Source organism: Suricata suricatta, chromosome 3 (assembly GCF_006229205.1).
Source record: "Suricata suricatta isolate VVHF042 chromosome 3, meerkat_22Aug2017_6uvM2_HiC, whole genome shotgun sequence".
Taxonomy (NCBI): domain Eukaryota; kingdom Metazoa; phylum Chordata; class Mammalia; order Carnivora; family Herpestidae; genus Suricata; species Suricata suricatta.
Window position 1 is genome coordinate 17,248,657 of NC_043702.1, and position 14,207 is coordinate 17,262,863.

Genomic DNA, 14,207 nt, shown 5'->3' on the forward strand with positions numbered 1-14,207 from the left:
CACCCTGGCGTCTAGCAGATTGGGCTACTGTCCCCTCGGAATGCCAGGGATCAGAAGAAGATGATAAACATTTTCCATTTCCCTCTACAGCCCCGAAGCCACTGGGGACACTCTTTCTCTAGTGGCCAAATCACCCTCCTCCCTTTCCCTTTTCCCACCCTCCCCCTTCTAAGCAGGGGCTATATTAGCCGTAGGTGACCTTGAACCAGACCTTGAGCCTCCTGCTGCTTCCTCCGCTGTACTTGAGAGGGCCCAAGGGGGTGACGATAAGGTCCAGCTGTGACCTTCTGTGGTCTTGATTCTCTCCCTTTCCCCCAAGAATTCTGTCCTTGCCTCCAAACTCTCCCTGGTTTTGATGACCTTAAAAGCAGAATTCCTCCAATTCCAGTTGGATAAGTATGACCTGAGAGGCCAGAGATGGAACCAAGAAAGTGAGGCAGACACGAGACAAGGAGTGTGGTTATAATGAGCTCAAAGCCTGTGCCGGTCTGGTCTGTGAAAGGGCCCGGGTGAGCCCAGGTCAGTGCCCCGGGCGGAGTCAGCGGGCGGCTCTGGCCGTGGCGTTAGTGGCTCCAGGCACGTCTCTGGGTTGCGAGGAGCCCGCTGGCCCCAGGGCTGGGCTCCGACGGGGGCCCGGGTGCCGACCACTCCGGCATCAGGGTCTGCGCGGGCACCACGCTAGAGGATCACACCGGCATGTGCAGCTCATTGTACTCGTCCTGACCGTCCTCATCAAAGTTCGGTTCGGCATCTTCGGAGTCCAGCTGCAGGAGGGAGAAGGTTGGGAGAGGCAGGGAGGCGGCTGGCGCCGTCCTGGTCCCCGGCGATGCCTCTGGCCAGCCACCCAGCGCTTCCTAGGCCTCTCAGACCGCAGGGACCGTGACCCCAGCCTGAAGCATTTCCCTCTGGCCACAACGCTCAGGTCACTGGCTCCTGATAATGGTCACGGTGACGGCAGCTACCGCGTCTCAAGTATTTTCCAGGGGCCAGTCATGGCTCCTGCGTTGCCTCCATGCACTGTTTTTGGGTGGGTGGTTTTCAAACCGATGTCCCTCCCTCTAGCCAGACAAACTCGGAGCTTGGGAGGGGTTTCTGGCACCACCCCACCCCAACCCACCTGTCCCTCAGCTGTGGGCTTCTGTCCGGGACACAAGCTGCACAGCTGTCTGCAGTGGCCCTGGGTTGATTTCACACTGAACCATCACACTTGGTGCTCTACCTGGATTAGTGCTTAACCCTCACGACACCCTTATAAGGAAGAATCCATCATCTGCCCTGTTATCCAGCTGGAAATAAGATTCCAGGGGGTCAGGTGAGTTGCCTTTGATCACGCAACTAGCAGGCGGCACAGGAAAGGCTGGAACCCGGGACACCCTGATCCTGGGGCCCACCCGCCCTCCCAGCACCCCCGTGGGGCGCCCCTCACCGCCTGCAGCTCCCTGTCCTGGAAGAGCCGGGGCAGAAGGCAACGCCTCAGAGGCACCGTGAGCAGCAGCAGGAAGGGAAAGGCAAGGGAGGCCGCTGTGGACTTGACGAGCCAGAGCAGCGCGATGCAGCCCAGCTGGATGCAGGTAAACAGGTGCATCCGCCACGTCTTCACCTGGGGAACCAGCCTTGAGTCTCACAGCACGCCCCCCACCACCGCCACCTGCTCCCGCCCACATCTCTGGGGACCCAGCTCCCCAGGCCCCGACTGACCCTCCACCATCGTCCTGTCCATCTCCAGCCCAGGAATCCCTCCCGCCCCCCCCCCCCCCCCCCCCCCCCCCCCCCCCCCCCCCCCCCCCCCCCCCCGGCTTCCTGGCCCTACCTTGGTCACATAGGGTTGTTCAGGGTGGTGTTTTGCCGGCATGAGGATAAGCAACAGACGCTGGGACAGCTGGATGCCGGACAGTGACGTGACCCCCATGTACAGGAAGATCCCAAAGAGCACAGCCAGCGGGATCCGGCGCAGCACAGCCCCCATGACGATGGACAGGCCTGGAGGAGGTGACACAGACCTACCTGACCCCTCGGACGGCCGCCATGAGGCTGGACGGGCCCGGTGGAGAGGGGATCAGCTGGGCCTCATCACTACAAACAAGAGAAGACGGAGCGGGACGGAGAACCAGGAAAAGGCTCAGGGTAGCAAGGCGCATAGACTGTTAAGAGGCGTTGGGGGCCACAGCAGGGTGCTAGACGGGATGCATTTGGAGACTCGGAAGGTACCTGGGTCAAGCCTGGGACAGAGAGCGGGTTTAAGCCCACAGGGTCCAAGAAGGCAAGTCTGTGGGGTGGGGGCGGGGGCCTTGTAAGGTGGGTGCTCTCACCCACGAGGCTGGCGATGAGCACTCCAGTGACCCGCTGCTCCCGCACCTCCTGGATCTGGGGCTTGTCGCCAGGGGCGATGGCAGTGCGCATAACAGTCAGTGCATTCACATGAGTGACCGAGCGGACGGTGGCAGCCGTGAGCCAGGGCAGCCCAAACAGCCCACAGAGCCCGCCCAGCGAGCCGATCAGGAGCAGGTCGAGGTGGAATCCAGAGCCCTTGAGCAGCCTCCGTGCCTTCTGGCTGACAATGAGCCTGCAGGGGCAGGATGGGAAGTGGGGAGGTGAGCAGCCAGCAGGGCAGGCCAGTCACAGGGGCCAGGCACGCGCCGGTGGGAGGGGGGAGGAGAGCACCGTCGTGGGGGAAGGACGCGCAGAGCAGAGCTCTCCCCAGGACCTGCCAGTTTCCTCTCTCGAGTTCCCAAAGTGACGTTCTCACATCTAAGCAAATCTGAGCTAAGATCTCACACCGCCGATGCTTAAAACACCACAAAAGCCAGATGCCAGGTCTCACCACGTTGCGGTTTAACCCAAACGAGGCACATGTGAGCATTGCTGGGTGAGAGAACACACTGCCGAAGTGGGGTGAGGACTGCCAAGTGCCACTTGCAAACGGCGATGCAGACAGATGGGTATCGTGTCCCAGCGCCGGAGGAAAACTGCCCCCGCCCGCGTGCCCCCCACTTAGCCACCAACCACACCGCTTCCCACCCCTCCCCAACCTCCCAGAGTCCCCCAGCGTCTCACGCAGTGATCTGCGTCTCCATGAAGATCAGGATGAGGACCAGGAGGGCGGGGACAGCAGCTGCCACCATCATCCAGGGCGGGAAGGGGCGGGCACTGCCCAGGGGCGGGATGAACCACGTGCGCTTATGGGGGGATGTCACTGAGAGCCCCGTGGGCACCGTCAGCTTCTACATGGCAGGAAGGAAGACAGGGTTCAGGGACACAGCCTTCCCATGCTAAGAACCCCGCAGGCTGACAGGTGCCCCCACCACCAGGCTCCATGTTCCCAGTCCCAGGACTCCAGAAAACCTGGATGTGAACAGGTTTCCGGGAAATCAGTTTTCCATCTTCCAAAAGGTCTGGTAAAAGGCAGAGAACGACACCTTTTCTCCTTGAGGCCCAGGGACACCTGTCAGTTGCCCCCCAGCCCATTACCTGCTCCAGGAGTCTCAGCACAAGGCCACACATAGCCTCAGACCCCACCCCCACCCTGCTGGCGTCCTCAGCGGCCCCCAGCCCACCCACCCCAGCGCGGCCCCAGCAGGTCACCACGTCACTAGGAAGGCTGTGTTCCACCCCTGATCGTGGCCACTGCAGCAATGGAAACGTGTGATGGCCTCCCTCTCAAGACTTGGGTGAGAATCCCCTGCTGGGGGTTGGGGCTCACTCACCTGTGTGTAGGTGTCCGTGATAGAGTAATCCACTAGGACCATCACCAGAATGGAAATGGGGATGCCAAAATCCCCAATGATGCGGCGAGCCTGGAGAGAGGGGCCGATGGGGAAAAGGAGCAGAAGGTGGAAGTGAGGGTCGGGTGATGGACGTGAGGGCTTGTTATTCCCACTCTCTTGGGTCTGAGCTGGAGCCAGAAGTCCCCTGAGCTGACCCTCCAAATCCCATGGGTGCTGCCCAGCTCGAGAGGGCATCCCTCGCCTGATTCAATTTCTTTGAAGCTTCTGGCGGGGAAGGGACTGCCCTGATTTGGTGTAGGTCCGTGGGTTGACTGGGACGAGGGAGAAGCAGCAGTGGCAGCAGGAACCGGGGTGGGAGGGACCCGCGGGGGCTCCCCACTCCCCCACCACGCACCTTGCCCCCCAAGAAGCGGCTGTTCCTGAACTTTCGCAGGAAGAAGGCAATGAGGAAGGTCCCGAGCATGAGGATGAGGGACAGCAGAGCGGTGTTGGGCTGGTTCCGCGGGCCGGGTGGCCCCTCCGTGGGGGGCAGGGCGCTCCCATTCGGCTCCAGCCCAGCCTCCAGCGCCCCCTCAGGCGGGTAGAAGGGCAGCAGCGGGTGCTCCGTGAACACCTGTGTGAGTTACAAGGTTGCCTAGCACTCACCTGGGCAGGTGACCCTGATTCCATCACCCTGAGTTCACACAGCTGTGAGGGAGAAGGCTGGCTCGTCACACACCTGACCAAGCCAACAGCATCACACGACACCCAGCTACATCACATGCATGCTCACACACAGGGCGTATGTGCTCACACACACACACACACACACACACACTCCTCTACAAAAAGAGCCCCATAGCACCCACAGCGCCCCACTCCATCATATACTGGTGGAACCTCACTGGAGTTCTAACCTGTACCCTCTGGGTGTGGCTCCCTGCCCTTCGGCTCTGATCTAGCCCGGGGTGTCCCAACCCCCGACACCTACACCCAATGGAGCCCTTCTCCCTGTCCCCTCTGCTCCCAGGGCTCCATGTGCCCCCCTCCCATGCTCTCCTCCTCAGCCCCCACCTATGCCCGCCCCCAAGACCTCTCTGGACCTCCACCTTGTAGAGCTTGTGGAAGGTCTCGTAGATGAAAATAAGCGAGATGAGGAAGGCGAAGATCTCCTGGGTGAAAGGTGAGATGTAGCGGACCAGGAAGCTGCCTTCGGCGGCCACCAGGGCAAGGACAAAGACCACGAGCCAGAGGCCAACCCACACCCGGCCGGTGAGGTACTCCAGGTCCTGGGCTCGGCAGAACTGGAGGCCAAGAGGGAGGTGTGGTTACCCACAGCACTCAGAGACCCTCGGGGGCCCCACAAGATGGGCAGGGGAGGGAGTGCGTGAGCTCCGAATGGGGAGGCGGGAGACACCGCAGGGACCCATCGCCTGGACTGAGGGACGGGGCATTAGAAAGTGATCGCTGGGGAGGGGCAGGGTAGCACTGTCACCTTGAAGAAGGCTTCTTCGAACACCAGCAACGGTCCAGAGAAGCCAACCACGAGCAGCGGCTGGGCCCCCAGCAGAGAGAAGAGGACCCCAAGCACGGCAGTGGACACAATCAGCTCGGACACTCCCATCAGGCCCTCCGTCTTCTCCCCTGGGGAGGGCAAGGCTCAGCGGGAGGGCCCTGGCCTGGCTTCTTGGACCCGACCCCTCCTCTTCATCTAGCTTACCCTGACCTGGGGACCCAACTAGGACAGAGCAGCCCCCCAGAGGCCAGCCCCATCCCTCCCAGACCCTTCACTACCAGCACCCCCGGGGCACTCACAGTGTCCCTCATCCCTTGAACCCCTCCCACCCCCTCTCACTTTATAGCCCCCTGCAAGAGTGATCCCTGAGCCCCCCTGACCAGCAGCCCCTAGAGACGGTCCCACTGGAGCAGCCCCTGTCACCCTCCAGTGCCCTCTGATGATCCCTGGGCTCCCCTGACCACGGCTCTTGAAGGGGGCACCGGGCTGCCTCGCCCTGCCTCCCTCCCCCTCACCTAGCAGCCCCCCGAAGGTGATGGCGGGGCTGAGGGCAGCGAAGTAGATGAAGAGCACGGCCGCCACGCACTGGGAGTGCAGGGCATCCCGCAGGTCGCTGGGGTAGTGCGGGTACCGCCGCTTCACATCCCGCACCAGCCCCCCGAACACCGAGCCAGTCCGCAGCAGGGGGTCGTCTTCGGGGGTTGCCTCAGAGCCCCCCAACTCCACCGACAGCTCTGGGGGAACAAGGGGCTGCTGGAGCACAGACCACCCCCTCCCAAAGCGGGGTGCCGGCCTCAGTCCTCCCCACCAGGGGCTGGAAGCTGGCATGCCAGAGTTAGGGAGTCGGGCAGGCTGGGGTCACGAACTTAGGGGCTGCGGGGTGGGTAGGGGACGGGCCCCAAAGGGTCTGACCTTTCCCAGGGGCCACATAGCTTCCCTGGGTAGTCATCTCCACTTTGGTCTGTTCACGCTCTCGCCGCTTCCTCAGCAGCTCGCGCTGGAAGGCGGCCACGGAGCGCAGCAGGTCACGGCCCTCCACCTCAGACGGGGGGATCACGATGCTGCCATCCAAGAACTCGCTGATGGCACTCAGGAGGTCCTGCCGGTCGTCCGCCTGGTAGGCGGCCTCATGAAACAGCTGGGGGCGGGAGAGCCAAGGGCTGAGCCTCCCAGAGCGCCCCTGGGAGGGCTTCAGGGAGGAGGTGTCGGGCCGTCAGAGCCAGAGGCGCGCTGTATGTCCGGCCACGTCTACATGTCCAGTCCATCCGTCAAACTACGGAGTCATGTCCCCGCTGGCAATCGGCTGGCCACAACCCTGAACTTCTGAGTGCTTTCTATTCCCCTAGGAGCTTCGAGAGTTTTCCACAACTAAAAGGGCAACGCTTGGCATAGCAGGGGCCCCCAAAACCATTCGGACTGGAGAGTAGCCCCACCCTACAGGTTGGTCAGTATGGATTTCCAACGTCACCCAAGGCTAGAGGACCTTCCTGTCCAAGCCAAGGAGAAGCCACGGCAAAGATGAACGTATCCAGCCCTCCCCTTCAAGTCTCATGGCACATCCAGAACCTTCTCCCCCTTCAGCCACCTGCCCTTCCTACGGCCCCAGCCCAGGGCTCCCTCTTCTCCCGTCGGCCAACAGCTCCCTCCCCTACCACTCCAGAGCACTGTCTCCACCCAGAAGGGCCTCCCAGGAGCACCACCGTAGGCAGGGAGAGACTGGGGAAAAGCAGGGCTCAGGTGAACAGGCCTAGAGCACCCAGCCCAGGGTCTGCAGGACCCACCTTGTCAGACATGAGGGTGGCAATGGAGCGCCCAAGTTCGTGATAGTCAGTGCTGGTGTGGCTGGGACCCAGCATCACAAAGAGGAAGCGAACCGGCACCGGGACCTCAAGCACAGACTCCAAAAGCACAGCCTCATTCAGTCGCACAAATGCTGCCGCAGGCTGCTCCAAGAAAGGCACACAGCCTGGGGGGGGGGGGGGGCGGCGGAGAGTAAGGCACAGGTCCCTGGGCAAAGAGGACCAGTCCAGGCTGACCTAAAAGAAACAGCTGGGGCCGTCAGGTACAGTTGAGCAGGTTGTGTGCTGCACAAACCCCAGCCTAAAGAAACCCTATTCATTCATATGTTTATACATTTACTATGATTCATCAATAGATGAAACGTTCACCGTCTTCAGGAAGGAGTACTTCTTTTTACTTCCCACAAAAGTGCTGTACAGACTAGTAGCAGTCCAAGAAAGCAGAAAGCTGGATGGGAGGCAGGCAGAGGATTGAGAAAGAAAGAGCTGGGGGCAAGACAGGCTGTCAGGAAAAGCAGGGACAAGTTGGGGGCCTGGCCAGGGATGGAAGAGGTGGCCTGCAGGCCAGAGTGCAGGACCAGCAGACCACAGTGGAAGGAAGCCCACGCACCCAGTAACCCCAGGCCCCCCGCCCTCCTTACCCACGAGCACAACGGTGGCCTCAGCATCTTCAGGGATCTTCTCCAGCAGCTTCAGGCTTTTTCCCCGGTGACCATCTCCCCCAGGCATGTGGAGGGGCTTCTGAGGACGCAGAACTGGAATAGGGCTGGGACCCTGACCGGAGGCCGTGGCAGGCCCTCCCATCCCTTGCTCCAGCCCCCCCAAGGACTGTCCTCCAACCCCTGAACCTGGGCCCCGTTTCATCCCTCCCCGGCCAGGAGAGGGTCTCCTGGGGATGTGCCCCACATCAGGAGCAAAGCACTCGGGCTGTGGACACCTCCTCCAAGCAGCCCACAACCACCCCTGCCTTATCTTGCTGGGAGCTATGGCTCCCAGAGGTCTGCCACATCATCCCGCTCAGACTTCCTGTTTCTGCAGCGTGTCTTGTAGAGACTCCCCCGCATGCCTCGTGTGGTACCGGGCATCCAGCCTTCCTGACCCGCTCAACGAAGCCCTCAGTAGCCTCCAGTGGAAAACCAGAAGCCCTCTCAGTCCCCCAGCCCAGGTCAGAGCAAGGCGACTGACCTCCTTGGCATCTGGGTCATGAGGCCAGAGAGGGGCCGGCTCCCCCACGTCCTCAGTCATGGTAGGCACTGCCCCGTCAGGGCCATGGCTGGGGGTTGGGTGGTGATTCCCCAGGACCGAGTTCACGCTGGAGCTGGATGGGTTTCGGGGAAAGAAGCCACTGTCCTTGTCGTCATTGGGATGGCTGTGGAGAGGGCAGAAGGGGCATGGCAGGTTAAAAGGAGATGCCCTTAGTGGGCTGAGGTCATGAAGAAATGAGAAATAAAAGGTTAGGGGGGAGCCTGGGTGGTGGCTCAGTCAGTTTAGCGTCTGACTTCGGCTCAGGTCATGATTTCAGGGTTTGTGGGTTTGAGCCCCGCATCGGGCTCTGTGCTGACAGCTAGCTCACAGCCTGGAGCCTGCTTCGGATTCTGTGTCTCCCTCTCTTCCCCTCCCCTGCTCACACTCTCTCTCTCTCTCTCTCTCTCTCTCTCTCTCTCTCTCTCTCTCTCTCTTTCTCTCTCTCTCTCAGAAAAACAAATAAAAGTGTTTAAAAAGACACAACGGAAGGGAAAGGGAAAGGGGAGGGAAAGGAAAGGAAGAAAAGGAAGGGAAGGGAAGGGAAAGGAAGGGAAGGAAAGGGAAGGAAGGAAGGGTCAGGGTCTCTATCCTTTCTAGCTCAGTGTAAGAAAGAACTTTCTAATGGCTGGTGCTGCCCAAAGTTGAATGAGGAGTACGCTCCCTGTCACTCGGGTAATCAAAGCAGAGGCCGTGCTCCTGGAAGAGCAGCTAACCTAAAAGCCCCCTCCCAGGCACCCCCAACCCCGCCCCCCCCCGCCCCCACACCTGTGTTTCAGCAGGAGGGTGCGAAGGACACTGGCCCTGTCCTCCGGACGGATCTGGTCCGACACGATCATAGTCTCCACCACGAGGTGTGCGATACCCGGCAGGGTGGTCTGCTCCAGGTCCAGGAGGGCCGCGCCTGGGGGCACAGTGGGGGAAGGGGGCAGGGCCCTGTCAGAAAGGACACCCCACCCCAGCTGCTCTGCTCCCCGAGGGCAGGTGAGCACGCCGGGGGAGCCCAGCCCAGGCCAATGCCCACAGTTCCAGGTGGCCCAACAGAGCTGGAGAGCAGGTGTGCAAAGGGAACTCGAGATGAGGGATGGCCCCTCCAAACCCGGGCAGGGGGCCACTTGGGACTGCGGCCTGCTACGGCCCAGGCTCCATGCCAGGTACCAGCACTGCCCCTCAGAGCAGCCAGCCTCCACATCTCCAGAGTGGCAGCCAGACCTCGCCTAGGCCCAGGACACCAGGGAGGAGTCCCCAAGAGCTGGACAGCCTGCTGCCGGCCGAACTCCATGCTCTGTGAAGACGGCATGCACCCCAGGGGCAGGCCTGCAGGGCTCCTACCATGGGCAATGGTCCTCCGGAGCTCCAGAAGGCTGCGGAAGGAAAGCGAGGCCACGTGGGGCTTCCCCCAGCGCTCTGTCTCTTCCTCCACATCCTCCTCGAACTTGATCCAGCGCGCCGTCTCCCGCCAGTGGGGCTCCTGGCTGCGGTCCAGCGTCAGCTCATTGAGCTCCACAAACACCTGAAGCAGATGCCAAGGTGAGGGTCGGGGGGTCGCCAGGTGGGATTGGGGGTCTTGGAGACATGGAACCCAGGCAAGGCAGGGAGGAGGGAAAAGGAGGTTCTGGGGAGGGGAGAGGGGAGAGGAAACCACGGGCCCTGCACCTCATGAGGCCTCCGATCCATCTTCTTCTTCTTCTTCTTCCTGCGCAGGATGGGGGCCAAGCCACCGGGGCTGCCCCTCCCACCCTGTGTGCGCGACGGCTTCTTCACTAGGTGACGCCGCATGCCAGGGTTGTCCTCCAGCCGGTGACCTGCAGACAAGGCAGGCTTGGTGGTCCCGGGGGTCCAGCTCAGGGCCTCACGGTCATAGCCAACCCCTCCCGCCCCATGCTCTGCCCAGCCCATCTACTTGATGGGCACCACGGTCACCCAGGGGTCATGTCTGCACATCCACATAGTCCATCATGGCCACATCACAGACAAAGACAGTGAAGCCCAGAGAGGGGGACAGACTGGCCCAGAGTAACACAGGGGACCCCTGGCCAAACCACAGTAAAAAGGCAGACCCCAGCTCAGTCCGCAGCCCTGCCTGCCTACCCTCCCCCATGGTCACTGGCTCTCACTCTGAAGCGCTATGACCTGTAGCAAGTCACCAGGCCCCCAACACTGTTCCCGTGCCCTCTCTCAGCACCCATGTCTGCCCCGTGGATACACACATCTGGCAGACGCAAGCAGACTTCTGTCTCTTCCTCCCTGCTCACCCCTTCCAAGCCAGCAGCTGCAGAAAGGCCAACTGCCCTGTTACTCACAAGCTGGTCCCCCTGCCATGGGGCTCAACTGGCCCTGGGTGGGTGCCCACAGGTCACAGTCGTCAAGGTCCAGCACCAACATCTCTAAGTCCTCTGAGGCCAGCGAGTCTCGAGTGCTGGGGGCTGGGGCCAGGCCAGGGTCCTGGCCCTCAGTGTCCCCAGGCCTAAGGCTTGGTGCCCCGTCGGGCTCTGTGACCTCCTCCAGCAGGCTCATCACTCCCCTCGTCCCCGGGGGCCGAGCCCTCAGCCCCTGCTCCCTCCCAGAGCCCTGGCTCTCCTAAAAGATGGGAGCCTGGACCACCGGCCTTCGCCCACCCAGAGCCTGCTGACTCCCTACAGCCGCAGACCTGCTCCCTGCTGCTTCTGGCCCCCACCCTGAATCAGTAAACACACCCTACCCCCCGACCTCCCCCCCCCCCACTGCTGCCATCGGATTGTTCCTGTCCCTGTCCTCAGGCCCTGGCAACTTTCCATGACGTACTGAGCTCAAAGCCCTCCCTCCCACCCGCGCCCACACACTGTGGTTCCAAGAGGGAGGGAGGTGGGGTCAGTGATGCCCCTGGCCCGGGCACAGAGCCCCATGGGTGATGACAGGTGGCACAGAAACCAGGGCACTGATAAGATGGAAGGAATGTGCCGATATCACGGCCAGGCCAGGCCAACAGTGGTGTGACAAGTCCGGGGCCCCTGGTGTAGGAAGAAGCAGGACCCAGAAGAGTGGCTCACACTCAAGGGGCCAGTATGAAGGGGCCAAGAAGAAGATGAGAAGACGAGCCTTGGGGGTGGGGGGATATAATGTCTCCAAACGGCATGTGGAAGAGGGGTTGCCTTATTCAGGGGGTGACTCAGAGGACAGAATCAGGACAGAAGGACAGAGGTGTCGTGAAAGGAAATCTCTGGCAACCAAAGAGGTAGCTTGGTGAGGTAGTGAGCTCCCCGTCCCTGGCCACACACCAGCAGACAGGGATACTGCAAAGGGGACCCAGCGCAGGCCTGGGGAGAGCACAGAGCTTCTCCAAGGTTCCTCACAGGCGGGGTGCCCATGGGGGTGGACCACAGGGGCTGTCCCAGGGTGTCACTCACTCTTCATGTCGTCCAGGTCTGCAGAGCCCAGCATCTGGGCCTCCGCCTCGTCAGTGGGCACCTGCTGCTCCGGGCCACCTGGGTTGCCCAGGGCACTGCCTGGGCACAGCCGCTCCCGAAGGTCATAGCTGGCCGATGGACTCCAGGGCCGGCTCTTCTCCCCAGCGACTCGGGAGGCCCGGGCCCGGGGGCTCGGGGAGCTGAGGAGGCACCATGGCAGCCTTGGACTTGACAGGGAACCATGGTGGAGACAGGCCGGGTTAGGGGGTTTCTTTGCCCTCCCTCAGTTTGGGGCGGGGCCTGGAATAGCCCCCTGAGCACTAGACACAGACTCTTTCTGGGCAGAGAAGGACGCTCACATCCAGTTCCCTGCCCCCACCACACCCGTCTCCACCCTCCTCTCTGTCCTTCCCCCTCTAGCCCTGTCCTCTCTAGTGACAACTTCTCTCTCCTCTGTCAGTCATGTGGCCGGCGGGGTTGGGGGGGGGAGGGTGCCCCTCCCGGCCTCCTCCACCCCCTCTCCTCTCCTTTCCTCTTCTCTAGGGTCAGAACTCGGGACAGTCCCCAGGGTCGGGAAGGAGCCTGGGACCTGCTCTGGGCTGGATGCCAGTACCTGACTGACTGCTGGGGGCTCCTGTCAGAGCAAGGGCCCACCGAGGGCAGGGGCTTGGTGAAGGCAGCCCTCCCGGAGAGGCCGGGGCTGTCATCTTCGTCACTCCCAATTGAGAACTGTGGACAAAGCGGAGTGGCTGGGTCCCTGCCCAGACTCAGCCCCCACCCCGCTCCCCGACTCTGCCTCGCCCTGGCAGCCCTGGCCCCCTCTGCTGCATCTCCCTTCCTCTCCTCTCTGCACCCCTACCTGGGAGTCGGTGCTCCTTCAGGGGCAGCCCCGTTACCTTTGCTTTCTGCGGGGATCCTGAGGGTGGGGGCTCCACAGGTTCTGCCTCAGATTCCCCTTCCTCTTCCTCCTCCTCCTCCTCCTCTTCCTCCACTCCAGCTCCCCCCTCCTCCTGGATAGGAGGGGTCCCCTCAGAGGGGGGAGCAGAGGTCTTCTCCTTCTTCCTCCTCCTCCTGGTCTGCCGGGCAGAGGTGGGGGGCAGTCGCCGCAGTTTGTGGGGAGGAGGCAGGCGCGCCGAGAGCGGGTGGTGGGTGTGGTGGGATGTGTGCCGGTGAACTGGGGGTGCAGGAGAGCCGGTTGGGGTCCCCAACAGAAGAGGGCCCCTCACCACCCTAGGGGCACACACCTTATTCTAGCTCAGGGCCTCAAACAAGGGTACCCTAGTCCTTCCTTGAGAGCCAGGCTCCCCCCTACCCCCGACACCTGTGTCCATGTCTTGCCATTGGTAGGCCTGGCAGAGCAGTGGGAATGGGTGTAAGGGAGAGGGTTGTGCAAGGGGAGCTCGGGGAAATAGGAGGACAGGATACATCAAGGGGGGCAGGCAGAGTCAGAAGAGCTGAGGGAGGAGGCGGAGAGGACAGAGCAGGGCCAGAGGTATGGCAGAGCCTTGGGGAAGATGAAGGTCATGGAGGGAGGCCTCAGGCCCATCTCCCTATGTCTCCCCTGCATCTGGGGCCCGGCTCCCCAGGAAGGTGGACAGGCGATGGGTGAGTGAGGCAGGATGACTTAACATGGCATGGTGGCCCAGCACAGCGTCCAGCACAGCGTCCGGCACAAGATGGCACTGGGTGACCAAGCCAGTGGTGAGCACGGTGATGGTGGCAATGAAGGTGATGGTGGTGAGGGCGGCCACACTAGGGGTCCCCAGGCTACCCACACTCAAAGTCCCGCTCGCTGTAGCTGCGGCTGGGCTTCTCAGGGTCCCAGGCCGGGGGCTTGCTGATGAGGTCCCCAAACCTGCTCACAGCCAAGGTCTTGCCCAAGTCATCGTCCTCCTCCTCCAGGTCTGGACTCAGAGGGGGCTCCTCCAAGGGCACCCGGACCTGCAGGATCAGACAGCTTCTCCTAAGGACCCTTGACCCACGATCGCCCCACATCCACCCCAACTCCAAGCCCTGGCTGCAGGCCGGGGGAGACGAGTGCGCTCCATCTTCAACCACCCCCTCTCCCTGCGCCCAGGCTTGGGTCAGCATCCCAAGCTCCCAAGGCTTGGGAGGAGAGGGGGCAACAGAAGTGAAAAATACCAAAAGCCCCCACCCCTTACCCCATACCCTCCAGCCCAGCTCCATCCCTGGATTTGAGGGTCCCAAGGTCGGCCAGAGGACTCCCCTCTCCTCCTTGGGGTCCCTCCCGTCTTGTTCCACCCCCGCGCGCGGCAGTCACCTGGGGTAGGGGGGAGGCGCCCCCGGGCGGCGGGATCACTCCGTTGGCCATGGCCGGGAAGGCGACTTGGGAGCCTCGCTCACAGAGGGACCCGTGACCCGGTTGAGAAGAAGGGGGCGCTGCAGGGGCTTAATGGGGAGCCCTGGGGGGAAGAGGGCGGGGTCAGAAGCCGCGCGCGGCCGCCCTCTCCCACTCGCGGAGCCCGATCCCCACCGCCCGCCCGCCCGCGCACCCATCCGAGGCCCCGCCACGCCCGGGACAACGCGGGGCCCCGGCCCC

At 62.4% G+C, this 14,207-nt stretch overlaps 1 protein-coding gene across 3 annotated transcripts in view; it reads right to left on the reverse strand.

Moving 5' to 3' along the window:
* Nucleotides 1-441: 441 nt before the first annotated feature.
* SLC4A3 (solute carrier family 4 member 3) overlaps nucleotides 442-14,207 on the reverse strand; it is a 14,064-nt gene continuing 298 nt past the window's right edge. Inside the window, exons 2-23 of one of the 3 annotated variants that reach the window (XM_029933710.1) lie at nucleotides 13,929-14,070; nucleotides 13,423-13,588; nucleotides 12,544-12,821; nucleotides 12,261-12,376; nucleotides 11,648-11,874; nucleotides 9,918-10,066; nucleotides 9,594-9,774; nucleotides 9,030-9,165; nucleotides 8,205-8,388; nucleotides 7,661-7,760; nucleotides 7,002-7,186; nucleotides 6,133-6,358; nucleotides 5,736-5,954; nucleotides 5,200-5,348; nucleotides 4,814-5,008; nucleotides 4,120-4,338; nucleotides 3,705-3,794; nucleotides 3,055-3,221; nucleotides 2,310-2,563; nucleotides 1,811-1,980; nucleotides 1,427-1,600; nucleotides 442-764 (exon numbers count right to left, since the gene is read on the reverse strand). In XM_029933710.1, coding sequence (XP_029789570.1) covers nucleotides 687-764; nucleotides 1,427-1,600; nucleotides 1,811-1,980; nucleotides 2,310-2,563; nucleotides 3,055-3,221; nucleotides 3,705-3,794; nucleotides 4,120-4,338; nucleotides 4,814-5,008; nucleotides 5,200-5,348; nucleotides 5,736-5,954; nucleotides 6,133-6,358; nucleotides 7,002-7,186; nucleotides 7,661-7,760; nucleotides 8,205-8,388; nucleotides 9,030-9,165; nucleotides 9,594-9,774; nucleotides 9,918-10,066; nucleotides 11,648-11,874; nucleotides 12,261-12,376; nucleotides 12,544-12,821; nucleotides 13,423-13,588; nucleotides 13,929-13,979 — 3,714 coding nt within the window. In that variant the 5' untranslated portion in view covers nucleotides 13,980-14,070 and the 3' untranslated portion in view covers nucleotides 442-686. Of the gene's footprint in view, nucleotides 765-1,426; nucleotides 1,601-1,810; nucleotides 1,981-2,309; nucleotides 2,564-3,054; nucleotides 3,222-3,704; nucleotides 3,795-4,119; nucleotides 4,339-4,813; nucleotides 5,009-5,199; nucleotides 5,349-5,735; nucleotides 5,955-6,132; nucleotides 6,359-7,001; nucleotides 7,187-7,660; nucleotides 7,761-8,204; nucleotides 8,389-9,029; nucleotides 9,166-9,593; nucleotides 9,775-9,917; nucleotides 10,067-10,564; nucleotides 10,914-11,647; nucleotides 11,875-12,260; nucleotides 12,377-12,543; nucleotides 12,822-13,422; nucleotides 13,589-13,928; nucleotides 14,095-14,207 lie in introns of those variants that run through there. The other 2 variants (XM_029933711.1, XM_029933712.1) reach the window with 2 other exon arrangements.